Consider the following 27,794-nt stretch of genomic DNA (forward strand, 5'->3'; position numbering starts at 1 on the left):
TTTTTTATTTATTTTTGGGACAGAGAGAGACAGAGCATGAACGGGGGAGGGGCAGAGAGAGAGGGAGACACAGAATCGGAAGCAGGCTCCAGGCTCCGAGCCATCAGCCCGGAGCCTGACGCGGGGCTCGAACTCACGGACCGCGAGATTGTGACCTGGCTGAAGTCGGACGCTTAACCGACTGCGCCACCCAGGCGCCCCAGGATGAAGCTTTTCTTTACTCATTCTGTTTTCAAAAGGCTATCCAGAAATAGTGAAGCTCCTTTTTCACCAAGTGACCTGAGTTCTATACTTGTAATTCCTATGTCAAAATCAAGGCCGTTTCAGACTGAAAACATGTCTCTCGATACCAGTGTTGAAAACATTAAATTTCTGCCAGGAAGTATTTCTTCAATGACGGTAAAACTCAGAACTCTTGGGGAATTTTCTTTAATAATCATTGTTCAAGAAGATAGTGATACTGGGGACTTGATACTTTTGTAATACCGATGATATCTAGTGTATCATAATACTTTAATAGCTGGTAGCTATTTTATTTTTTAATGTTTATTTTGGGGAGGGGGGTGGTGCAGAGAGGGAGAGGGAGAGAGAGAATCCCAAACAGGCTCCAAGCTATCAGTGCAGAGCCCGTTGTGGGACTCAGTCTCACAAACTGAGAGATCATGACCTGAGCCCAAATCAAGAGTCGGATGCTTAGTCAACTGAGCGGTCTAGGTGCCTCTATTTTATTTTATTTTTAAATTTTTATTTATTTAAGTAATCTCTATACCCCACATGGGGCTCAAACTCATGACCCTGAGATCAAGAGTCACAGGCTCTTCCAACTGAGCCAGCCAGGCGCCCCAGCTGGTAGCTATTTTTAAAAAACAATACTTTGAATACAAATTGGGACATAAATTATATACATCCTAGATGCACTCAAATTGTATCTTTTCCAGATCATTTTAAAACTTTCGGTAAAAATAGGGGCACCTGGGTGGCTCAGTCGGTGAAGCGTCCAGCTTCGGCTCAGGTCCTGATCTCACGGTTCGTGGGTTCGAGCCCCGTGTTGGGTTCTGTGTTGACAGCTCAGAGCCTGGAGCCTGCTTTAGATTCTGTGTCTCCCCGTTTCTCTCCCCCTTTCGTGCTCATGCTCTGTCTCTCTCAAAAATAAATAAACATTAAAAAAAATTAAACTTTCAGTAAAAATAAAGATCATCTTGTAAGATAATTTCAGCCACCAAAAAAAAAAAAATCTTTTAATAATCATGACTCGTTTTTCCTGAAATAAATATATTTTCAAAGATTTTTTAGTTAAAGTTTATTTGTTTGTTTGTTTGTTTGTTTAGAGAGTGGGAGAGAGTGAATCCCAAGCTTTGTCAGTGCAGAGCCTGACAAGGGGCTCTGATTCATGAACCATGAGATGATTACTTGAGGCAAAACCAGGAGTCAGATGCTGAACCACCTGAGCCATCCAGGTGCCTCTAAAGATTTTTTTAATTTTTTTAATGTTTTTTTTTTTTTAACTTATTTTTTAGAGAGTGCAAGCGGGGGAGGGGTAGAGAGAGAGGCAGGTAGAGGATCAGAAGCAGGCTCTGTGCTGAGAGCAGTGAGCCCAATGTGGGGCTCGAACTCATGAACCGTGAGATCATGACCTGAGCCGAAATCGGACACTCAACCAACTGAGCCGTCCAGGCTCCCCAAAGATATTTTATTTGTAAATAATCTCTATATCAAATGTGGGGCTCAAACTCACAACCTTGAGATCAAGGTTCACACGTTCTACCGACTGAGACAGCCAGGCGCCCCTCGGAAATAAATATATTTAACTTACATAAGCAAATATATAAATTTCTTTACATTTTAAATATATAATTGGTCAGATTCCAAGGGATTATCCGCTTTTCTGGAAAAAAAGGTCAACTGTCTTTGGAAAATTTCTTTGCATGATTTTACAGGAGCAGCCTCTAAAATGAAGTGTTCAGTGAATGTCCAAAGAACAAATGAATGCATTGTCGTAGTGTGCATCAGCTGAGAGTACCTGAGTAGGGCATGTGAGACTAAAAACTCCTACACAAACATTTGCGTTTATTTTTTTTTTTTAACGTTTATTTATTTTTGAGACAGAGAGAGACAGAGCATGAACGGGGGAGGGGCAGAGAGAGAGGGAGACACAGAATCGGAAGCAGGCTCCAGGCTCTGAGCCATCGGCCCAGAGCCCAACACGGGGCTCGAACTCACGGACTGTGAGATCGTGACCTGAGCTGAAGTCAGACGCTTAACCGACTGAGCCACCCAGGCGCCCCCATTTGCGTTTATTAATCTGCTTTCCACTTAAAATGCACAGATAAGAATTTTTTAAGTTGAGCAAATGCGTAGAGCTCAGGGAAACAATTTTTTTTGCTAAGAGAACCCCGCTAATTCATCAGAGGCCTACGATTCCCTCACATGGACATCCCCTCTGGTCCTCTTCCCCGGGACCCCCTCCCAACCCACTCCCTTAGACTTCCTGACTTACCGCCCATCTTCTTCCCCGAAGAAAGGGTTAGCTGTAGCACTACAAGTTCAGGATGCGCTAGGACCGTCCCCGAGACACCTGTGTATGGTTTCTGGGCACCTGGCCAGGAGGGTCTCCTTGGAACCAAAAGAGTTAGTAATTGGTCTAGAAAATACACACACAGTGTCATAGTCTACGAATTTCTAAAATGAACTTTGTTACATCACGCAATGACAAAGGAGTGGGAAGGAAAGTATTCTGGCTTTGAGTTGGGCAGACCCTGGCTCAGATCTCCGTTCTTCTCTTTCCTCTCTCCGTGTGTAACCTCGGGCAAAGGACTGAACGTTCCCGGGCCTCAGCTTCCTCATCTGCGACACGGGAATAACACAATTTGTGGCAAGAATAAACGTATCCAGACGGCTGTGGGTGCTCAGTGAAATAGCTTCCTCTCCCGCTATCCCTTTGTCCTTCCAGACCTCAAAGATCTGTAACTTAAGGAGTCGAAGGGAAGCCACAAAAGGACTAAAGGTTTAGAAATAAGATCTAAGGAGAATGGGTGAAGGAATGGTAAATGTTTTGTGAGGAGAGGAGAGTGTTCAGTCCAGACAGAGAGCAATAATTAACTATGGTTATCCTTTATAAGCGCCTGCTACCTTGCTTGGCATTTAATATAGTTTTGTTCAGTCCTCAGAACAGCACTGTCAGGAATGTGGGGTTATTCGCTCCACATTATTGGTGAGGAAACTGCTATTTTATACACCCAAGTGCACCCAGCTAAATGGAGAAGTGGAGAGTCAAACTCAGGACTGACACTTTGCACTAGCTTAAGATCGTCCCATGGGGAAGCTGGCCCCAAAGAGGAACAGGAGGGAGACAAGGAAGATGGCTGTCATCTCTTCGTATCAGGGACAGGCAGGGGCCAGAGAAGACAAGTACAAAGGCTTTCTTTGGTTGGGACTCATCAGAAAGGGAATCCCCAGGCCTCTGTTGCCTTATGTGTGGACTCGCCTGATGGCAGGAGGGACTCTATCCTCCGTGAAGGAAATGGGCTTGTGAGCACCAGGCTGGGGACTGAGGTCTTGGGGGCCACACAGGCTGACCCGAGCACTGTGCCCCTCCTCACCCAGGAGGACTCACTAGCTAGCACACGGTTGAGTCCATCCCTCTGTTTTCTCTATGTTCTGTTGTTGTTGTAAACTCCCATTTGGCTCACGCTGGCCATCCCCAAGAGTTTATACAAAACTAACTAAAAATATTAAAATGTACAAATGAAATTTGTTGTAGCCTTAATCTTGGAACCTCTCCATTTTCTTTCTTTCTTTTTTTTAATGTTTATTTTTGAGAGAGAGAGAGCACGAGTGGGGAAGGGGCAGAGAGGGTAACACATCCAAGGTAGGCTCCAGGCTCTGAGCTGTCAGCACAGAGCCCGATTCAGGGCTCGAACCCCCGAACTGAGATCATGACCTGAGCCACTCGGGCGCCCAGAACCTCCCCATTTTCTTATGCACAGAACAGGTTTGACAATTAGGATTCTGGGCAAGGCCCTTGGGCTGTTGGCCTTTCCAAGCCACCTGGGGTCTAATTTTCATGCCATCTCAGCACCGGTCTAGGACATGCCTCCTTCCACTCTGCGGCTCCTCTGAGTAGAAGCCAAGACTTCTTTCTTGCCCTAACTTTGGTTCTTCACCTTGCTGAGCAGCAGTGACTAGAGCTTAATCTCATGTCTACAATCCATTTCCGCTATGCAGCTGCGCTGTCCTTCCCCATCCGGATCACCGTGAGGCTGCCAGAACGGTGTGCCTCCCCCCTGCATCTTCTTCTCTCCTGGAGACACGGAACAGGCCAGTTCGACAGACTCAACCCTGTGTTCTGACTCACAGAGGCCTATCACTCTTACACATGCAGGGCACCATTTGGAGCCATAAACTTGGTTTTTGAAGAGCGGTTCCAAAAGGTCACTGAAAACTGTGTTTGGATTTCACCTCGATGGAGAACTTTATGTTTAGTTCATGTTTCTAAACTGCACCTGGACTTAAACTGGCTTCTAACCCTGATATGCCTTCTGAGTGGAACTAAGCAGAGAACCCTGGTCCCACATCACCACCCACCCCCGACCCCCGCAAGATCACAGGGAAGAACAAAGCCACACTGAGAAAGGACAGGCCACGGTTTGAAAGTGAATGTCTCTTGGCCTCAGAATGCTGCCACTTCCCGCAGTGCCAGCCCTTGGCTGTAGTCCACTCTCAGCAGGTGAATTCCTCGGCTGAAACTCGCACACAGCAAGGAGACGGTGTCGCCAACAGCCAGGGAAGTCAAAGGTCCTGATCCGTCCAGGGACAAGGTGAACAGGCAGGCTGGGGGAGGAAGAGGGAACCAGCAGCTTAGGCCAAGAGCGCGGCGTCATGGAACGCGAGGTCTCTGAGAAAAACGCGGGTAAGTAAAGCGCGCGCTACCTGCATGGAACCGTATAAGAGCAGCCCCCGCGCACCAGCGGGGAAGTCAACCCGGGGTCAACCGCACGGCTTCAACTACAGAGAACGGCACATGGACCAAACAAGATGTGTATCACTTAGAAGCACGTTCAGACAGTTGGGGCCTCACCTGCAAGGACATGTTAACACATTGCCCTCAATTACCACCTGCCCAGAGAGCAAGGCAGGGGCCAGGGCAGAGGAGGACAGATAAGGACACTGATCTCCAGCTGCTGGCCTCTGGGGTCTTGCTCCCTTCAGGACAAAGGAAATTGGGACCCGAAGGCCAGTCTGAGGGCCTCCAGCTGACACAGTCTCCTCCCCGTCTCCATCTTGGAGGCCGTAGGGGCACACCTGGTGGGCAGGGCAGCACTTTCAGACCTTGTTCTCCCCGGACACGGAATCCCAAAACAGCTGCACTGGGCAGCTCCGGGTGGGGCACAGCTGGGCTGTCCTCCCTTTGGGAGTTTGGCCCATGTGACCACTAGACATGATCTCACATCTTTTCTCCGAGGGGGCTCCCTGTCCTCCCCTCCCAGGAGCTAAGTTTCTGGAAGATTACCGTAAGGGGGATTTGTCGTGAGGTTTGCTAGGTTAATACCGTTCCCTGTGTCTGACAGAACCCTGTGTCCAGGACAAGAGAGTATGGGGGCACCTGGGTGGCTCAGTCAGGCGAATGTCCGGCTCTTGATTTTGGCTCAGGTCATGATCTTACTGTTTGGGAGATCGAGCCCGCGTCAGGCTCTGGGCTGACAGCATGGAGCCTGCTCGGGATTCTCTCTCTCCCTCTCTCTCTCTGCCCCTCCCCAACTTGTGCACACTCACTCGCGTGTGCTCTCTCTCCCTCTCTGAAAAATACGTGAACTTCAAAAAAAAAAAAAAAATAGCACGGAGGCAGTGGGGTACTAGGAAGGCAGCTTTCTGGAAGGAAAGAACCCACCACCATCACTCACAGCATTTGCCAGTTTTTGGGGTGTAAATACTCCCGCTATGACCGTATTAAACGTTCCTAAATATTTAGCAATCAGCCAGCAGGAGTGGAGTCTGACACACCACTTCACCGTGTTCCCTAAAACATCTTTCTCTCTGGTGCTCTGAAGTGTCATGACCTTGCTGCGACCTCAGACCTTAGCTGCAGCATCGAAACAAGGCAGAGACTTGTTTTTCTGAGACTGTCTTACTTTCTGAGACTATCTTACTCTACCACACCCCCACCAAGAGCTGAGACTCTCATTTTAGTCCTTGAGAAAGGAATTTTATTTTATTTTTTTTAAAGTATTTTTTTTGATGTTTATTTATTTTTGAGACAGAGAGAGACAGAGCATGAACAGGGGAGGGGCAGAGAGAGAGGGAGAAACAGAATCTGAAACAGGCTCTAGGCTCTGAGCGGTCAGCACAGAGCCCGACGCGGGGCTCGAACTCGCAGACCGCGAAATCATGACCTGAGCCGAAGTCGGACGCTTAGCCGACCAAGCCACCCAGGCTTCCGAGAAAGGAATTTTAAAGTGGCCATCCTTGTTCTCCTTTCCAGACATTTTGAGCATCACACGTTAAAACCTGGTGAAGAACTTCAGATAGAAAGAATACTAAGAGCCAAATATAGTTGATCTCTCAGGAACTGGTCTATACAACATGGTACCAGGGCTCATGTGGTGATGGCTTCTAGCCAGAGGCTGAACAGAATCCTGGTCCTCCCGTAACCACTCGGGGCCTGGATAGTGGTAGGACACAAGTGGCTTTGTATTTGCTGAGCAATGGAAAGAGTTTCAAGGAAGCTTTTAGGACGCCACGAAGCTTTGAGAAACACCAACAGCAGGCTCCTTACCTCCAGTATCTTGGTTCCAAATCTTCACTTTGCAGTCATGTGATGAGGTGGCAACTGTAGGCATCAAGGCTAACGCTCTTGGTAGAAAGACACAGGATGTGACAGTCTGGAAATGCCCCTTGTATTCACATATTCTATTCCGCGTCTGCCGTAGGTCCCACAACTGCAGAGTAATGACATAGGCCAGCTCATACATGCATACCTTCCAGCTGCATACGTGCTTCAGTCACTGATTTCCATCTCCCCGCCTGCTCATGAGCCACCCATTCCTTCCACCTACCTACTCGCATGGCCACCCCTCATCTTCACATCCCATCCACACACCGAATCATCTGTCTAGCAGTTATTTTAAACATCAGTTATCTCCAACAACCCTGGGTAAGGGTGTGCCAGGAGAGTTGTTCCTTCCACAACAACTAGGGAAGTGAAAGCTCCACGCCCTACAGCATGATGGGACAGTATGGGGTTGCCTACTGTCTTTTTTAAAGTTTTAATTTATTGGGGCGCTTGGATGGCTCAGTCGGTTAAGCGGCGACTCCAGCTCAGGTCATGATCTCGCGGTTTGTGGGTTTGAGCCCCGTGTCAGGCTCTGTGCTGACAGCTCAGAGCCTGGAGCCTGCTTTCAGTTCTGTGTCTCCCTCTCTCTTTGCCCCTCCCCTGCTTGCTCTGTGTCTCTTTCTCTCAAAAATAATAAACGTTAAAAAAAATTTTTAATAAAAAAAATTAAAGCTTTTAATTTATTTAAGTAATCTCTACACTCCATGTGGGGCTCAAACTCATGACCTGAGATCAAGAATCACATGCTCTTCCAACAGAGCCAGCGAGGCACCTGGGGTTGCCTACAGCTCAAGAGCTGCCTTCTATCAGCCTCTTGGCCCCTGGGGGTCCTGTGGAGACCGCAGAGTCAGGAGCACCCTTCTCGTAAGTACACGTAGGCGCAGACTTTCTGATTTATTGTCTACGTGCTGAACCTCGGTGTATGAAGATGAGACTCCACAGCAAAGGAGGTGCTGCCAACCCCACTCTCGCTGATATGACTCAGACCAGCCAGAGAACAACGTGCAGGGAGGAGAGCCAACTGAATTGTGTGCAAAACATAAAATCACCGGACTCCGTGTAATTGAGGAGAATAACATTCAGAGGGGAGAGTGATCTGAATTGTGTCCGAAAAACAATGAAATCACAGGACGCCATGTCAATTGTAGGAGGTGGAAATGTTTAGCTTGGCGAAGAGATGCTACGTCAATAGCCTGGGATTCAACACCTCAACCTACCACTTGCTAGAGGTGTAGTCATGGGGCACCTGGCCGGCCCAGTCGGTAGAGGTGTGGTCTTGTGCAAGAGATTTCAACCTGCCATGCCTCTATTTCCTCATCTGTAAAATGGGGGTTATTATAGCATTTAACTCATGAGGTTGTTTAAAGGATTAAATGAGATAATGCATGTAATGTGCTCAGGCCAGTGTCTGGCATGTAATGTCTGAAAAAATGGGGGCTGTAATTGTTTTATTCGGACTAGATGCCCCTTTAACCCATATTCTACAATTAGGAATCCAAGGTACTTTGGAGGAGCCGAGGCAATCTAACCCAAAATTAACTGCAAGGAAAGATATATGCGTGAGGGATGGGGTGGGCCCTCAACCAACACTGGGGCTTCAAGCTTCCTGAAGAGCTTGAGGCTCCTTTCCTGTGACCACAAGTACAATGGGAATACCCTTGGCTCTTCAAATAATCCCTCCCCTTTCTAAGCCCTGCTGGGAGTAGGGACATTAGCAAGTAGGGACATTAGAAGGTTCTGTGTTTAGCACCTTTCTATCTTGACTCTCATCCCATCCCTCTTTCTGCTACCGATTCAGAGAGCCCAAGGCTAATGGAGGTTTCTTGAAAGAAGCTTCTGGAATGTAAAGGCTCACTTACAGTATGCACTTGGAATAGGTCTGAGCCATTAGTAGAGCCTGCCTGTGTAGCCAGTATAGACATGAGGTCAGAGTAAGTAATTTGCTCAGCAACCAGACACCTGGACCCCCACAATCTCTTACCGTGGCTTCACAGCCTTCCCCTCCAAAGCCGTTGCTGCAGGAGATACATTTGTGTCCATCCTCACTGACCTCGCAGTAGGTCTGAATATGCTGCTTTGTGGGAAATATATGCGCTACCTGCAGCCCCCGACTGTCCCATAATCTGAAAGGAATTACAGCAGGAAATAAATCCGTGGTAAATTTGTCTGAAATACCAACTACCATAAGTCTCGGCTCTTGGCTGCTTCGGGCAGTCACGTTTGTCATGATTCACCTAAAAACAGGAGTATGAACCAGATCAAGCTTGGAGACTCCAAAGCTGCCAGGAAATAACCAATTTGAAAGACATTCTATTTTGAGATCCAGTTAATAGGAATTTAGACCAAGCATCTTAATTGTACAAGTTAATTTGTTAATCTGGCCCTTTGGGATACTGCTTTCAATGGAGAAGAGGATATTTCTGTGCCTGTGATTTAAAAAAAAAAAAAATCTTTTTTTAAGATACTTATTATGATCCAGAAGAGCAGTCACCATTCTAGAATCAGATACAAAAGATTTACAGGTCTTGGCCTACCTGGGCCATGGGGTCCATGGGGGAGTTTTTTATTCGATCTCTCATCTCATTTTACCTCATTCCTGCTATTTTCTAAGTAGAATGAATCTCTTCTGAGATCCAAAGTTCCCAGTCATACTTTCTGCTCAAGAACGATTTACTTCTTGACTCCCCTGGTAGGGATTCCAACCCCATTTCCCTAGACAAGGCTTCACCCGGGGGCTGGCACCCAGCGGTGGCAAGTGGAGCCGGGCAGCTCGAAGTGGGGGACAAGCTTAACGTGAGCTCAACCTGAGTATGTCCTGAGCTTAATGTGAATACATTCACACATCGGGTGAGGGGTGGGGGTGGGGGTGGGGGGGGCAGACAGAATCAGCTGCTTCAGAACCATCCAGGACAGGGGCTTTTTCCTGGCCCGACTTCCTGGCTTCCAACCTCTAACAGACCCCAGCCCCAGAGAAGGGCAGAAGCAGAAGGGCAGAAGGCTCTGGAAAGGCACAGCGATGTGGAGAGCGGAGGGGGAAGGGAGTCACGTCGGCACGGGAACCACAAACCTTCACCAGAAACCCTTTCCCAGCTGCTCAGTCAGCCCACCTGATGGTTTTATCTTCAGAAGTCTGTAGTATATATGGTTCCTGGGGGACCCAGCACAAGTGAGTGACCTGGGAAAAGCAAAATTTTCAAAACTTCTCCATACCGAATCATTCCTCTACTGTAATTCCTGTAAACTGTGCTTGGGGCGACTGGGTGACTCAGTCCTTTGAGCATCTAACTTTGGCTCAGGTCATGATCTTGCAGTTTGTCAGTTCAAGCCCCGCATCGGACTCACTGTCGTCAGTACTGAAGCTGTCGGCGCAGAGCCCGTTTCGTATCCTCTGTCCCCTCTCTTTCTGTCTCTCCCCTAATTTGTGATCTCTCTCTCACTCTCTCAAAAATAAATAAACATTAAAAAAAAAAATCTGCTAAATAACACCTCTGCCCTACTTCTCAAGGATGCTGACTAGTACATTTGACTTGGAGGGGTTCTATGTTTTGCAGACACCCATTAGTCATGCTCCACTGGCAAACCCCGGATGAGCAGGAGCAATGGTAGCAGCTCTAGGCCAGTCGTGAGTACCCAAACGCATGCAGGCGCCCAAACACGCGGTAGAGAGTTGCCGGCGAGTGGCCGCTAAGGCGAGCAGCCCCCGTTCTACCTTCTATGTTCTACGGTGGGACCATGAAACCCTAGTCTAAGGCCTCACAGGGTTCAGAAAGAGTGTTCTTTCTCTTCATCCCTTGTAGCCCCCTGCTGGACAGGCATGAAACCATTTTCAAAACAACCCAAGGGGACAGGATTTTCTTCCAGCAACCTCCACAAATGTGGAGGGCATAAGGCAAGCATACCTTGCCATGGATAGTTGTCTTCGAAATTGGAAAAGATGACTATGACTGACATTTGATGACCACTACAGGAACATCTACCATGTCAGGTCACAGGATTCTCCCCATTTTATACATGAAGACATATTCTAATTGACTGTCTTGGGGTAACACAGCTTAAAAGTGATGGATGTTGGGGCACCTGGCTGGTTCAATCAGTACAACATGTGATTCTTGATCGCGGGGTTGTGAGTTTGAGCCCCACGTCAGGTGTAGAGATTACTTAAAAAAAAAAAAAGTGATGGATCCATGATGTGAACCCAGGTATGACTGACCTCAAAGACTGTGGAGTTTACATACCAGTCTGCTACCAGAAAACGCTGGTCTTCATAAACACAGCAAATTATACATAAAGCAAAGGGTCCCGCTTATTTCTCTGCACAATGTTACATGTACAGAACACACAACAAGCATAAGTTGTGAGATCCTGGAGGACGAGGACTGTGTCCTGGGCCGCTAACCCTGCTCCTAGCACAGAAGGTAAGGAGTAACTATATTTTGAGGGAATAAATGAGGACACCACTTAAAATTCTGATATAAACTAAACAGAAGATCTCAAGAGAGCATCCAATCTGATAACCCTGAGAGGCCGAGTTCGAGGTAAGCAGTAATGAGGACCCACACCTCTACTGCCTGGCCATGGATCTTCTGATCTCTCTCTCCACGTTCTCTGCCTCACCCCATGCTCCCTCCTGCTGTCCTGCTCTGTTCCAAGTTTGAGTTCCTACCAGGTTCCTGGAGATGGAAGCTGTCTCTGCACACTGGCCGGTCCCAATGTCCCACAGAAGCAGGGTGTTGTCCCGAGAGCCAGTACACAGCTGTGAAGAGTCTGGGGAAACGAGGCAAAGGTGGGTCCGTGAGATGGGCCCGGCACGGGGCTTTTCAGAAAGCACAACGGCGCTGGGAAGAGATCTGTTTTACTTCACCTGGACTCACGGCCAATCCAGTGACCACCATGGCGTGGCCAGAGAACTGCTGCCTTGGTTGCGAGGGGCCGTGCAAGTCCCACATCATGACCATCCTGTCACGAGAGGCGCTGAAGAACTGGCTCGATCTGTGCACACAGGCTATCTGCTCGAGAGAAAAAAATGCTCCGGTGTGCTGGTCTGATTGGACTTTAAATTGGGAAACAGGGCGGGGCGCCTGGGTGGCTCAGGTGGTTAAACCTCCCTCTCTTATTTTTGGCTCAGGTCATGATCTCCCAGTTTGAGAGTTCGAGCTCCAGGTCGGGCTCTGCGCTGACAGTGCAGAGCCTGCTTGGGATTCTCTCTCTCTCCCTCTCCTTCTGCCCCTCCCCACCTCTCTCTCCCTTTATCTCTCAAACTAAATAAATGAACTTAAAAAACTGTTTTTATGGGAAACAGGGGGATGAGGGTGTTAGGGCCTGAGGCTCTTGCATGCACGGCCCTTGGCACGTCAACACCATACTCTGTGCCGCATGAATTGTTGGCTGTTGCCCAGTTTCATTCTGGCAGAGTTTCCATCCCGATTCCGATATTTAGTTCATTTAGGGGGATTCCAGAGAGGCAGTTGTAGAAATTGGCCTTCTCTATCATTTCTGCTGCAAGCTCACTCTACCCTGTAATGCTTTCTTAACAAATTAACATATTTTTTAATTTTTGTAACGTTTATTTATTTTGAGAGAGAGCCACAGAGTGCAAGCAGGGGAGGAGCAGACCGAGAGGAAGACACAGAATCCGAAGCAGGCTCCAGGTTCTGAGCTGTCAGCACAGAGAGGACACGGGGCTTGAACTCACAAACCACGAGATCATGACCTGAGCCGAAGTTGGATGCTTAACTGACTGAACCACCCAGGAGCCCCAACAAAATTAATTTTTATTTAACCATTGTTGGCTTTTTAAAAAATTTCCCAACTAGACTGGAAGGTTCCTGTCATTTTTCTGGCTACAGTGAACACACAGGCAGCCTTCAGTACATGCCTCTGTGGAGTTAGGACAGTCAGGGGAGTTATTCTGAGCTGTTCTCTGCTTACCACCTGAGCTATTGAGGGCTTGGTGACAAAATAAAAATCGTGTCTAATAGGCCTGCAACAATGGCTGAGTGAACGGTCTGCTCTGTTTTTCCTCGAGAAAGGGTTCACAGCATCCAATGAAGCCCTTGCGTTTTCCTTAAGACTGAATACTCAATCACCCTTATTACACAGAGCTCTTGGATACTCCTTTGTTCAGTTCCAAATTCCCTCCACGAGGATAACCCTTTGCTAAGTACCTTAGTGATTTCTCGTTCGTGTCCTCTGAAACGTCTCACCACATTTCCGGTTTTCCAGTCGTAGGCCACGGCTGTCTGCAGAGGGTCATCACAGTCACCAGAGTCTTTGTAATATTTCAATTTTAAGTGAATTTTTATTTAACTGAAACAACAAGCCATCACTTCATTCCCCACCTAATTTCACCCTCTGTGTCGAGCCTTGGGGCTTTATTGTTGCCTCCCTCCTCATGTGCCCCTACACAGTTTCTTTCCTTTCCTCCTGACCAACCTCTAGGACCATGGGTCACTCCTTGGAGCCTTACTGATGGGTTCAGAGGATACTCCCCAAGGGGAACTGACTCAGGTTGAGATTCTGGTTGTAGATGCTGAAGTACAATTCTACATGGGATTATAGTCTTTCCCCCTACTTGTATCGTACTTTTATTTTAGTGTATTTAAAAAAATTTCTCGTGGCTCAGTCATTAAGCCTCTGACTTCGGCTCAGGTCATGGTCTCATGGTTTGTGAGTTCAAGTCCCACATCAGGGGAACTCGAGCCCTGCTTCGGGTGAGTGCCGCCTCTCTCTCTCTCCAACCCTCCCCCCTCCTTGCCTCTCCTGGGGATTCTCTCTCTCTCTCTGCCCCCCACCCCGCCCTGCTCACTTACACCTCTTTAAAAAAATTTTTTTTTAAATTTGCCATCTTAAAAAAAATCACCATCTTAATAATTTTAAGGTGTGTAGTTCAGTACTGTTAAGTATATTCACACTGTTGAAAAACAGATCACTCGGAAACCAATTTGACAATAAATTTCATATATTGAAAAAAAGAAAAAGAAAAATAGATCACTCTTTTTTTTCCCTAATTTCAAAAAAAACCCATAATCCCATCTGCCAGAGAGAATCATTATGAAAACTTTCTTTGTATCCTTTTTCCAGGTGTATACTTTAATATTTTGTTGTAAGCATTTCTCCTCCTGAGCAGGAGACTCCCTGTTTAGCATCCTCTGGCCTGGTCTCCGGTAGTTCATTGCTAAAGAGTTAAGGAGCATGTCAGCACTGGACCTGGTTAAATCCCAGTTTCTTCATTTGTAAAACAGAGAGGCTAACCCTTCCCTACCTGTCTTGAACACGTGAAGATCATATAGATAAAATTTGATACATCTAAGATGATACTGACTTTAAGACGAAATGCTGCCAATTAAATTATGATTACCATGCTTTATCATCAGTTTTTATTGTATTTATTTTTATTTATTTTTAAGTAGGCTCCATGTCCAATGTGGGGCTTGAACTCACGACCCTGAGATCAAGAGGTGTACACTCTATGGACTGAGCCAGTCAGACGCCCCTATCGTCAATGTTTAGATGCGTACTGATTTCCAAGGTGCTAAAGTAAAAAAACATGAGCGTCTTAGAATCCGTGAAATACAATGTGAAAATGAGAGGAATTAAAAGAATCACTTTTGCTACCAATGTCCTGGCTGTGAGTGCTGTGATAGATCCAGATGTGGGGGGTGGGGGGCCTTCCTGAACCAAAGTGACAGTGGGAGGAAGGGCAAGAGCACAGAAGGGCGAGATCATGACACACACCAGGGTAGAGATTTTGACAAAAGAACTGCATGAAAGAGACTGGAAGTCTTTTGGCGATGAGTAACTCCTGCGTCTGTGTGTGGGTATGAAAATGGATTGGTTGGAATAACACTCTGCATTTATAAAAAGCACGTGGGTGGTCTGGCACATCACCAAAGATCTTACCACCCGATCCTCACCACTGTCCTGGGAGGCTGGCGTTATCATCCCCATTTCATGGATACGGAGACTGAGGCTCAAGGCCAGTACACGACTTGCCCAGAGAACAGGAAGAGTCAGAGCAGGGACTTACACCCAGTCTTCCTAAGTCTAAAGCCCATGGTTTTACACTACTCAACACAGCTTCCAGAAACGCGAAACCAGCGCCCCCTTCTCAAATAGCTTCCCACGTCCTCAAGAAGCTGGGTCCCTGTCAAGCACACAAACCCCACCTTATCTTTTCCTCCAGAGACACACAGGTCTGAGCTCAGAGCAGCAACGACAGACACAGTATCCACGTGGGCTGGGCTATACTCCTGACAAGCTTTAGTTTGAATTCTCTCTTCTAGAATTCCGTCGGGCCTGCTAAAGAGAGGACGGCAAATGAGAGGCCCACCGGTATGGAGTGCAGCGGGGCCAGGGGAAGAGGAGGTGGGCTACGGGAGAGGCTGAGGAGAAACCTGGAAGAGGGGTACAGAAAGGAAACCCACGGCCATTGCCAGAAACGGGATTATTATCACTGAGCACGTTCAGAACGACTGAAGGACTGGAATCCGATAAAGGGGAATCCTGAAGCCAAGAAACCAGGAGTCTCTGCTCACCCTGGAGATTATTCCCAAAGCTGCAGGGCCCCTCTCTGTGTGGCTGTGGACACTAGCTAATCAGCTGTTTCTCATCCACAAGAAAACAGACCCAACTGACTGTTCCGGGAAGGTCATCAATAATCGCTCTGGGCCTTCTCTTTCTTTAGTGGAGAATTAAAAAAAAATTTTTTTAAACATTTCATTTTTAAGTAATCTCTACACCCAACAACCTCGAGATCAAGTCACATGCTCTACCGACTAAGGTAGCCAGGCGCCCCTTTAGGGAAGTTTAATGCACGTGATAAAACACGGGATCCCCGTCTGCGTAGGACTGCCGTACCTGTACTTGTAAGTGCTATGTTTGAGTTTGCTTTGCAGTTTCCCCATCACTGCACAGGATCTACACAAAACCTTGCAGGGAGGAGACCAGGGCAGCAGCATCCCTTGTGGCTGCTGGAAGATGTGTCCCCTGCTGAGTAAAAAGAACACGTACTGTTAATTTTGTTAGACATGATAATGGTAGGATGCTTATGTCAACATAAATACTTCTTTTTTTAAAAGACAAATTCATTGTGCTCATTCGCTTTTCCTCCTCTCCCTGCCCCCTCTTCAGGCTCTGGGAACGCACCCTCCGGTAGAGCTTTAGCAGATCAGCGAAAACAAAAACAAAAGTAATTAAAAAAAATTTTTTTTTAATGTTTTTATTTATTTTTGAGAGGGAGAGACAGAATGCGAGGTGGGGCAGAGGGAAGGAGCAGAGAGAGAGACACACACAGAATCCAAAGCAGGCTCCAGGCTCTGAGCTGTCAGCACAGAGCCCAAAGTGGGGCTCAAACCCACAAACCGTGAGATCATGACCTGAGCCAAAGTCAGATACCTAACTGACTGAGCCACCCAGGATCCCCAAAAACAAAACGAATTTTAAAAATACAAAGAGGTTTCTCAACAAGTTAAATGTAGAATTGCCGTATGACCCAACAATTCTACCCCTGGGAAGGTAGCCAAAATAATTGAAAATAGGTGTTCAAACAAAAATTTATACATGAATGTTCATGGCAGCACTGTTTCCAATAGCCAAGAGGTGAAAACAACCCAAATGTCCAGCAATGGATGAATGAATAAACAAAATGTGGTATGTCCATACAATGACTATTACTCAGCCAGAAAAAGGAATAATATATTGACACATATGATAACCTGGATGAACCTTGAAAACATCACACTAAGCAAAAGAAGCTAGGCATAAAAGGCTACATATTATATGATTCCATTCATATGAAACATCCCTCATCAGAATCTACATAGACAGAAAGCAGATTAGTGGTTGCCAAGAGCTGGGACGATGGGGGAATAGGGAATGGCTACTTTAACAAGTACAGAGTTTCCTTTATGGATAATGAAAATGTTCTGGAACTAGAAGGTGGTGATGGTTGCATAACATTGTCTGTATACTAAGCAATAACAAATTTTATGTTATGCATATTCTACCACAATAAATACTAGGAGTGTGTATTTGAAAATAAAAAATAATTTTCACCAGTGAAGTTTCTCGAAAAGAGCCTTAGTTATTCTAAAAGGTTATAACCTTCCTAGGGTGTCTGTTTTTTTAATAATTTCACATGGGGCAGCTGGGTGGCTCAGTCTCTCAGTCTCTCTGCCCCTCCCCTGCTTGTACTCTGTCTCTCTCTCTCTCTGTCTCTCTGTCAAGTATAAATTAAAAAGTAATGGGGCGCCTGGGTGGCTCAGTCGGTTGAGCGTCCGACTTCGGCTCAGGTCACGATCTCACGATCCGGGAGTTCGAGCCCCGCGTCGGGCTCTGGGCTGATGGCTCAGAGCCTGGAGCCTGCTTCCAATTCTGTGTCTCCCTCTCTCTCTGCCCCTCCCCCGTTCATGCTCTGTCTCTCTCTGTCTCAAAAATAAATAAACGTTAAAAAAAAAAAATAAAAAAAAAATAATAATTTCACATGACACTTCTCAAAATTAGTGTGCCAGGTCACAGGTAAGAATGAGATACTAGGGACATCTGGCTAGCTCAGTTGGTAGAGTATGCAACTTTTTAAAAAATTAATTCATTTATTTATTTTGAGAGAGAGGGAGGGGCAGAGAGAGGGAAAGAGACAGAATCCCAAGCAGGCTTCTCACTGTCAGCACAAAGCCCCATGCGGGGCTCAAACTCACGAACGAACCGTGAGATCGTGACCTGAGCTGACTGACTAAAACCTGGCTAAAACTGACTAAGCCTCCCAGGTGCCCTGGTAGAGTATGCAACTCTTGATCTCAGGGTCATGAGTTCAAGTCCCATGATGGGTGTGGAGCCTACTAAAAAAAAAAAAAAGCAAACAATGAGATGTGAGAGCTAATGACACTAAGTGAGACAATATAGGTAATGACCTAGACCAGCAGTTCTTAAAGTATGATCTGAGGACCGGTGGGGATTCCTGAGACCCTTTCAAGGAGTCTGTATGGTCCTCCTTTTTCCAACCACATCTCTGTGTGAAGCTTGATTTTCTTCTTATACTACAACCCCAGTAACGTTGCAATGGATTGAATGCAGAAGCAGATACAAGAACCCAACTGCCTTATGTGGAAGACAAACATGAACAAGAATTGCAAAAATGTAAAACAATGCCACTCTTTTCCAACCAATTTTTTTAATGTTTTCATTTATTCTTGAGAGGGAGAGAGAGAGACAGAGAGAGGGGAGAGAGAGCCCTGATGTGGGGCTCGAACCCACAGACCATGAAATCATGACCTGGGCCGAAGTTGGACGCTTAACCGACTAAGCCACCCAGGTGCCTGCCCAACCAATTTTTTGTGTGTTTTGGAAAGCACTTTTTTTTTCTTACTTTTTTTTTTTTTTTTTTTAATAGGCTTTAAGTTAGGGACTTAAACTCATGATCCTAAGATCAAGAGTCACATGCTCTACCAGGCAGCCAGCCAGGCACCCCTAGAAAGCATGTTTTTCATAAAATTACTTTAACATGTAATGGGTTTATTATTATTATTATTATTATTTGAAAATGAATAAGTAAATATTTTTAAAATATCTGTTTTAACATAAGGGGCACCTGGGTGGCTCAGTCGGTTAAGCGTCTGACTTCAGCTCGGGTCATGATCTAATGTTTTGTGAGTTTAAGCCAGGCTCTGGGCTGACAGCTCAGATATTGGAGGCTGCTTTGGTTCTGTGTCTCCCTCGCTCTCTGCCCTTCCCCCGCTCGCACTCTGTGTGTGTGTGTCTGTCTCTGTCTCTCTCAAAAATAAACAAACATTAAAATATATTTTTTAATTAAAAAACTTCTTTCAAATATCTGTTTTAATGTCAATAGGTTTCAGAGTAGAACCCAATATATAACTTACATTAACAAAGCTCTTTGAGATCCCCACTAATTTTCAAGAGTATAAGGAAGTCCTGAGGCCAAAAAGTTTGAGAACCACTGGCCTACAACTTAAGTAATGTCAACAATGGGTGGTATATTAGAATAAATAGAATTATTGTTTTTCAGATTTATTTGCAATGTCCCCAACAACTAATAAGGCTAGAACTAAGACAGGTGAGTTAGACATTCAAAGACGCTAATCCACACATTCACTCAGAAAACACCTCCCAAACACCCAATCTGTGGAGCTCTTATACTGGTGGCCGGTGAAACAGGAAAAAAGTGACAGGAAGACATGGCCAGTGTGCGTTTATCTGCTGGGACTGAAGATCTGATGAGGGGCTGATCGCAGCTACTCTGGGTCACGTGTCCACTGCAACTAGCTCTTCCAGAAGCCAGACGGTCGAGGGAAGTAAATGGGGGTGGGAGTACTCACTTCCCATCTCCTCTGTGACTCTGTTTAAAGTTTAGGAGATGAGTTTCTCATGGGCATGACTGGCCCAGCTCTAGGAAGAATGGTCTACAGGAAGAAAAGCAGCTAAAATTCACCAAGTATTCTCAGTCATACCATTAAAAAACACTGTTCCAGGGGCACCTGGGTGGCTCACTGGTTAAACGTCTGACTTCAGCTCAGGTCATGATCTCATGATTTGAGCCCCACGTCAGGCTCTGTGCTGACAGCTCAGAGCCCGGAGCCTGCTTGAGATTCTATCTCCCTCTCTCTCTGCCCCTCGTCCGATTGTGTTTTCTCTCTTTCTCTCTATCTCTCTCTCCCTCAAAAATAAATAAATAAATAAATAAATAAATAAATAAACAAACAAATAAATAAATAAATGTTAAAAAGAAAGAAAAAAAAACAGGGCACTTGGGTTAAGCATCTGACTTCGGCTCAGATCATGATCTCATGGTCCATGAGTTCGAGCACAACGTCAGGCTCTGTGCTGACAGCTAGGAGCCCGGAGGCTGGTTCAGATTCTGTGTCTTCCTCTGTCTCTGCCCCTCCCCCCCCCAAAAAAAATAAATAAACATTAAACAATTAAAAAAAAAAAAAGTTTTCCAGAAGAATTTCAGCTTACACTTTGAGAAACTGCCAGCACTGACCTACTGACAATATGGGTAGCCAGTACAGAAGCATAGTGCAGTGAAAAGAACACAGTGCGTGCCAACAAGAGCCCTGGCTCCAGCCCCAACCCTGCCTCATCCTACTGTGTGCCCTTGGGTTCCTCCATTTCCTGCTCTGCACCTCGGCTTCCCTATCTGTAAATGAGGATACCAGATTAAATAATTTTTAGTAGACTGTGTACTCCATAAGAGGAAGGAGTCTCTCATATTCATCTTTGTACCTCAAGTGGCTTGCACAGTATGGCAAAAACATTTCTTGTTAAGTAGCGAATCTAAGGTCCCTTCTAGTTCAGACATCCTAGGATTCTCTATAACGGGCACAGGATATGCTGACAGAAAAAATTCCAGGATAATTTTCAAAACTCTGGGATGTTGTATTGCTTACAGGTAGATAGAGGTCACAGGGCTTCCAATCTGCCAGCGTAGCCCATTTTTCAACATTATCATCAAACTGAGGACAGATGCCATCCATAGATTCTAGGTCACCAAAAACAGCAAATGCTATAAATGGATTGGCTTTGCTTAAAACTGATTGGATTCTTAGCCGATAGCATCTGGAGAGCCACATTTCCCATGTGAAGAGCATTCACAGGACATTCTAAGCAAAAGATAACTTTTAGAATGACTTACCCCCAAACCAGTAGGATTTTCTGGGTGAGCTGCTGTATTCAATGCTTTGTAACATTTATCCTTTGGAAAATAGTGCAGGCAGCCACTTCCTAATCTCTGTAATTACTGAAAAGACGCTTAAATTAATCTCTTCTCTAAGCATGTTTGTTTGCACTGAAAGGAGATTCACAAGGTAAATAAAGACTTTGTTTAATTAAAGAGATTGTTAAGTGTAGTTTTCCCACACAAAGAAAGAGATATCTTACAAAATTCCAAGATCATATAACCGGCACATTTCTAAAATTTAGGGAAAGTATACCAAAATGTTAATTATGTATCTATTTTAATTAGTTAATTAATGAATTAAAGTTAGTTCTATACCCAATGTGGGGATTGAACTCACCACCTCAAGATCAAGAGTCACATGCTCTACTAACTGAGCCAGCCAGGTGCCTGGGTAGATCTATTTTTAAATATACAAAGTAGGAGGGTGCCTGGCTGGCTCAGTCAATGGAACATGTGACTCTTGATCTTGGGTCATGAGTTCAAGCCCTGCTTTGGGTGTGGAGCCTATTGGAAGGAAGGAGGGAAGGAAGGGAGGAAGATACAAAGTAGGGGTGGAGAGGCACCTGGCTAGTTCAGTGGGTAGAGTACACAACTCTTGAGCTTGGGGTTATGAGTTTGAGCCCCACATTGAGTGTAGGGATTACTTAAAAATAAATTTTTTTGATAAATAAATAAATGAATAAACATACAAAGTAGGATATTTTTTTAAATTTTTTTTTTAACGTTTATTTATTTTTGAGATGAGAGAGACAGAGCATGAATGGGGGAGGGTCAGAGAGAGGGAGACACAGAATCCGAAACAGGCTCCAGGCTCTGAGCCGTCAGCACAGAGCCTGACGCGGGGCTCGAACTCACAGACCGCGAGATCATGACCCGAGCCGAAGTCGGCCGCCCAACCGACTGAGCTACCCAGGCGCCCCAAAGTAGGATATTTTAAAAAAAATTTTGCCTGGCTAGCTCAGTTGGTAGAGCATGAGACTCTTAAATTTTTTTTTTTTTTTTCAAGAGACACAGTGATGAGGGGAAGGGCAGAGAGAGAGATCCCAAGCAGGCTCCACACTGCCAGCGTGGAGCCCAACGAGGGGCTCAAACTCACGAAACTCAAGATCATGACCTGAGCCGAAACCAAAAGTCGGTGGCTTAACTTAGGCGCCCCATACAAAGTAGGATATATTTAAATGCATCATTAAACATTTCTGTTTTACTCATAGTACTTCTATTCAAAAAGATTTTTAGATTTTTTTAATGTTTATTCATTTTTAAGAGGCAGAGAGAGACAGCAAGTGGGGGAGAGGCAGAAAGGGAAACAGAGTCCGAAGCAGGTTCCAGGCTCTGAGCTATCAGCACAGAGTCCGATGCAGGGTTCAACCCCACGAACTGTGAGATCATGACCTGAACCGAAGTTGGATGCCTAACCAATTGAGCCACTCAGGCACCTCCCCACCAAATTTTTTTTTAATGTTTAGTTATTTATTTTTTGAGAGAGAGAGAGAGTACGAGTACAAGTGAGGGAGCAGCAGAGAGAGAGAGAGAGAGAGAGAGAGAGAGAGAGAGAATCCAAAGCAGGCTTCAGGCTCTGAGCTGTCAGCACAGAGTCTGATGTGGGGCTTGAACCCCAGGAACCATTGAGATCATGACCTGAGCCAAAGTCAGGTGCTTAACCAACTAAGCCACCCAGACACCCCATTCCAAAAATTTTCAGAGCTGACTGCTTACTTCAGACCTTACTGTTTCTGTAAGAAAGACAATTTCTCCTGTTTACTTATTTTTTTAATGTTTGTTCATTTATTTTTGAGAGGGAGAGCATGTGAGTGGGTGAGGGGCAGGGGGAGAGAGAGAGAGAGAGAGAGAGAGAGAGAGAGAGAGAGAGAGAATCCTAAGCAGCTCCACACTCTTAGCACAGAGCCCGATGCAGGGCTCAAACCCACCAACTGTGAGGTCGTGACCTGAGTTGAAACTCTCCTGAGTTTCCTGAGCACCCCTCTCCTGTTTAAAATAATACCTCAATAAGTATGAATCATAGAATTTGAGATATGGAAGAGTTTTTCAAAAACATCACATATAAACCATTTATTTAATATTTGAAGGGGCACCTGAGTGGTTCAGTCAGTTAAGCATCCCAACAGTTAAGCATCCCAACTCACTGAGGGTAGTGAGTTCAAGCCCTATACTGGGCTCCATACTGGGCATGGAGCCTACTTAAAAAAAAAAAACAGGGGCGCCTGGGTGGCGCAGTCGGTTAAGCGTCCGACTTCAGCCAGGTCACGATCTCACGGTCCGTGAGTTCGAGCCCCGCCTCGGGCTCTGGGCTGATAGCTCGGAGCCTGGAGCCTGTTTCCGATTCTGTGTCTCCCTCTCTCTCTGTCCCTCCCCCGTTCATGCTCTGTCTCTCTCTGTCCCAAAAATAAAATAAACGTTGAAAAAAAAAAATTTTTAAACAAAAACAAAAACAAAAACAAACAAACAAAGAAAAAAAGATCTGAAGAGTCAGGGAAGAAACATTATTTGCTCAAAATTCTAACTAGGTAGGTCTCCTGACTTCTAGTCCAGAATTTCCCTTATGAACATCTACAAAGAAGAAACAGTTTTAGTGCAGTTTAACAGCTCTATTTTAAGAACTCAAATAAAAAATTCTAATTACCAACTGACAGTGTAGCTTATTCTAATTTTTTTTTTAATGTTTATTTATTTTTGAGACAGAGAGAGACAGAGCATGAATGGGGGAGGGTCAGAAAGAGAGGGAGACACAGAATCCAAAACAGGCTCCAGGCTCTGAGCTGTCAGCTCAGAGCCCAACGCGGGGCTCGAACTCTCGGACCGCGAGATCATGACCTGAGCCGAAGTCGGACGCTCAACTGACTGAGCCACCCAGGCACCCCAGGGTAGCTTATTCTAAAAATGAAGAGTAAGGGGTGCCTGGGTGGTTCAGTCGGTTGAGCAACCAACTCTTGACTTCGGCTCAGGTCATCATCTCATGGTTTGTGAGACCGAGCCCCACGCTAGGCTCTGGGCTGGTGGCTCAGAGCCTGCTTGGGATTCTGTCTCCCTCTCTCTGCCCCTCCCTCGCTTGCACTCTCTCAAAAATAAATAAATAAATAAAACTTAAAAAAATAATAAAATAAAATAAAACAAAATAAAACAAAAATGAAAAGAAACACAGCAGAGTCAGAATAACATTTGATTTAGTGCATCAGCATAGGAATTAGACAGACTTAGGTCTGCATTACAGTCTACTGTGGCCTTGGGCAAATTGCCGAAGCCCTCAGGGTCTGTTTCCCATATGTAAAATGGGATAATATCTCTATCCCTGGGCTTCGGTAAAGATTAAAAATAGCACTTACAATGTGCCAGGGACTATTCTAAATGCTTTATATTTATTGGCTCTTTTGATTTGTCCCACGAGCCTCTGAGATAGATGCTGTTACTATCTTCAGTTAGCAGATAAGAAAATCGAGGCGCAAAGATGTTAAATAACTTGCTCGGATTTACAGATAAGTTGCAAATAAGTGGCAGGGCTAAAACTTGAAGGTAGGCGGTCCGACTCCAGAGGCCATGTTCTCGATCAGCCTACTATACTGCATCTCTGCTAAAGCTAGTGCGTAGAAAGCCCTCAGTTCAACCTGGCAAATTGTCAATATAAAATGATAGCTACTAGCATGATGGATATATTAACAATGATCTTGCAGCTGAAAGGAGCAGTTTCTGCCAACTTCACCCTGAATACTACTATTTTTTTTTTTTTTTTTTAGTTTATTTATTTTGAGAGTGAGAGGGAGCGCGAGTAGATGTGCAGGGGAGGGGCAGAGAGAGAGAAGGAGAGAGAGAATTCCAAGGACTCTACACACTCAGTGCTGAGCCCGATTCGGGGCTCAATCCCATGACCTCAAGATCACGACCTGAGGTGCTATCAAAGAATTGGGACACTTAACCGACTGACCCATCCAGGCGCCCCTTAATACTACTATTAATACATATATATTAAACATATGTAACAAATATACACAAAGAACATACACAAATAGGTATATGAATCTGAAGGATATCAAAATGAAGCCAATTATGTCTCCTGACCAGAGTGACTGATCATACCAAGAATTCATTAAGTTATATATTATATAACTTAAAGGCAATTTAAAATCTCAATGACAAGGGCGCCTGGGTGGCTCAGTTGGTTAAGCGGCCAACTTGGGCTCTGATCTCACGAGCCCCACATTAGTCTCTCTTCTGTCAGCACAGAACCCATTTCAGATCCTCTGGCCGCCTCTCTCTCTGCCCCTCCCCTGTGCATGCATGCACATGAGCTCTCTCTCTCTCTCAAAAATAAACATTAAAAAAATAAAATAAAATCCCAACAACAAAGTATATGTACTTGGGTAATGTCCATGTAGTTGTGATTTATTATGAGACTAATCTAAGAAGTGAAAATACTATTGTTATCTTCCACTGTTTATACTGTGAACACATAATACACTTGACAAGAGGGGCAGTGCCTTGTTCATTTTTTTTTTTTAACGTTTATTTATTTTTGAGACAGAGAGAGACAGAGCATGAATGGGGGAGGGGCAGAGAGAGAGGGAGACACAGAATCGGAAGCAGGCTCCAGGGTCTGAGCCATCAGCCCAGAGCCCGACGCGGGGCTCGAACTCACAGACCATGAGATCATGACCTGAGCTGAAGTCGGACGCTTAACCGACTGAGCCACCTAGGCACCCCTGTTTTTGTATCTGAGCTTTAAACACAGCCTGGGAGAATGGATGCAGTGCAAATATCTGGGGAATGAATGAATAATTGCACACTAAAGTGAAGAGTCTGCTTGGCAAGAAGTTTTTTTGTTTTGTTTTGTTTTGTTTTAAAGTTGGTTCCATGCCCAATGTGGGGCTTGAACTCAAGCGACCTTGAGCTCAGGAGTCGCATGCTCTACTAACTGAGCCAGTCCGGTGCCCTACAAGCTTTTTAAGAACCCAACAACATAAGGGTTCTTTAAAATTGACCAGCAGCAAAACATTCAGTGAAGTTACCTGAGCTTGGTCCCAGATTTTGGTCAGGAGAGGCTGGGGCGGGGCTTGGAAAAGCCATAAACTCAATTATTGGCTTTGGATATCCTTGTTGTTTCCAGATAAAACCAGGCCTAAATCTGAATCCCAGAAACCATTGCTGCCCCAATTTGCTTTCCAAAGACCTTCAGACACCCAGTGGTCACTCTAAACATAACTCAGAGAATTCTCATTTAACTCTCCAGTGCAGTATTCTTTGATAGACTCCAGCATATATCCAATTGTTATTTTCCATCAAGAAAGCGGGACTCAGAGGGTTGTGACTTGTTAAAGGTCACAGGAGGCAGAGCTGGGGTAATGGATCTTATTTCCCTGGACTCCTGGTCCACTGTTCATGTAAATGCTGATTTCATATCTCCTTCCCTCTCCCCAAATCTCCTTCTGTACACAAGACCAAGACATCAAAACGAAAGCTCAAACACAAACAAAACCACAGTGGAAGCACTGGAACAAAGTCTGATTCGACCCTCTAATGGTAGATAGGGGAAACTGAGGCCCACAGAATAAGTAGGTCTTGCCCAGAGTCTCACAGGGAGTCAGCACTAAGGCCAGAAGTTCCAAGGTTGCCCCAAATTTGGGGGACAACCTGTGTACAATTTTTCCTTCCTGTCTCTTCAGATCACAAATGTCCCCCGTTATATCCATGTGGACTGCCAAAGCTTATTTTTGATGTGTTGGGGGTGGGGTGGGGTGAGTAGTTCACCCAAACGAGGTATACAATGCCATCCAACCCAAGGCCTGCCCTAGAACTCGCCGCTTTGGCCAGGTGGGCTGCTGCAGCCTGCAAAGCGCGAGGACTCCCACAGCTCTGCCCGTCCCTCCCGTACCCCTTCCTCCCCCCATCGTGCTCCATACCCATCAGCGGGCTGGCCGGGCCGGGAGCTGGGGCCGGCACGGGCGCCGAGTGGAGGGAGTCAGCAACCACCACGCTCCACAGCCTCCCATGCCACCGCCCCTAGCAACGAGGCGCGCGTCGCTAGGGCAGGAGTTCCGCGAAAAGCCTCCGGGCGCTCTCCCGGCCCCCGAACTGCAGTTCCGCCCATCTGCAGTCTCCCCGAGGCCGGGCCCAGAGCACCCTGGCCTGTTTTCTGACTGGAACAATGCAATGATGAGGTTCCAGAGAAGAGGACGGTTCTGCCCAAAGACCGCGCTGTCTGGGAATCTACAGAATACAAGAAAAGCGGTACCACCGAGAGAGTCACCGAGAAAGTACTGAATAAATGTCATCTTTTAAATAGTTATTCGCCCCCTTGGAGGTGTTGTTTTAGTTTTTGGAGTTTTCCATGATTCCACCCGTGATCTCTCCCTTGGACCCTTTCCCAGGTCCCCCCACTCCTATTCCTTTCATTCTTTCTTTCATCAAATCGTTACAGCCCAGCACCACAGCAAAAAGACCCCTCAGTATCATCTTGAGATCCAGTGGGAAGACAGTTCCAGAAACGAACAGCAGCTGGAGTTGCATTGCTTCCAGACTAGAGTCCATTCATTTCTGTATTCCTAGCGCACAGGGCTTGGTGCAGAGTAACGGTTTGTTGAATGGATGGATGGATGGATGGATGGACGAATGAATGGATGAATGGCATCCTAGCCAACATTTCTCTTGCACCTAGTAGGGATCTGCTGCAGGCCTGATCTGCCAGCAGAATCACCTACAACAAAGACATGTGGAGTTTCTGAAAGCTGAGTGACTGTGGGAACAGGAGTAGGGGTGGCAAGAGAAAGTTACCTTCACAGAATAACAGAGCTGGCCATTGGCTCTATCTTCCAATGCAAAGAGGGAATATCCTCCACAACAGTCCTGATGGGGGATCCTTTGCCTCTGTTGACTTCCCTCCCTGATGATGCACTCATTACTTTCTGGATCAGTGTCCTGTTCCTGACAGGAGCTGAGGTCTACCCCCATGCATCACTGATCTTAGTTCAGAACTGAGGGCTCTTTCTACAAACTCAATCTCTTTTGCCCACAACAACCTCGTAGACTTCAACCAGGAGAGACTGATTGTTTTGCCCTCAGGCACTGGGCTAGGCTGAGGGTAGCTTAGAGAGTTGACTTACCTGATCCCTGCCCTCAAGATTTTCTTCCAGAAAAGGCTTCAGGTTTAAGGCACCTGAGACTCCCAAACTGGTATCTCTAGCCAGACTTCTCCCTACACCTGTAAATCCACCTGCCTTCTGTCCTTTTTCCACCTGGCTGAATAAAATACACTTCATTCTCAATGTG

General features: G+C 45.9%; 1 protein-coding gene across 7 annotated transcripts; it reads right to left on the minus strand.

The window, feature by feature from the left end:
- Positions 1 to 4,640: 4,640 nt before the first annotated feature.
- Positions 4,641 to 26,512, minus strand: WDR31 (WD repeat domain 31). Of its 7 annotated transcripts, XM_042913890.1 has the most exons (12): positions 26,429 to 26,489; positions 25,538 to 25,653; positions 20,475 to 20,570; positions 15,686 to 15,817; positions 14,995 to 15,127; positions 12,994 to 13,068; positions 11,691 to 11,838; positions 11,493 to 11,593; positions 9,937 to 10,004; positions 8,811 to 8,952; positions 6,773 to 6,935; positions 4,641 to 4,830 (listed from the first exon to the last, which is right to left on the minus strand). In XM_042913890.1, the coding sequence occupies exons 4-12, from the start codon at positions 15,784 to 15,786 to the stop codon at positions 4,670 to 4,672; spliced, it is 1,092 nt and encodes a 363-aa protein (XP_042769824.1). In that variant the 5' UTR covers positions 15,787 to 15,817; positions 20,475 to 20,570; positions 25,538 to 25,653; positions 26,429 to 26,489; the 3' UTR covers positions 4,641 to 4,669. The 7 variants fall into 7 exon arrangements, with proteins under 7 accessions (XP_042769824.1, XP_042769825.1, XP_042769829.1 ...); XM_042913891.1 differs by lacking the exon at positions 25,538 to 25,653 and having other exon boundaries at positions 15,686 to 15,814; positions 20,475 to 20,579; positions 26,429 to 26,512; XM_042913895.1 differs by lacking the exon at positions 25,538 to 25,653 and having other exon boundaries at positions 11,691 to 11,835; positions 14,995 to 15,124; positions 20,475 to 20,579; positions 26,429 to 26,512.
- Between the last annotated feature and the right edge of the window lie 1,282 nt (positions 26,513 to 27,794).

This window comes from Panthera leo, chromosome D4, assembly GCF_018350215.1.
Source record: "Panthera leo isolate Ple1 chromosome D4, P.leo_Ple1_pat1.1, whole genome shotgun sequence".
Taxonomy (NCBI): Eukaryota; Metazoa; Chordata; class Mammalia; order Carnivora; family Felidae; genus Panthera; species Panthera leo.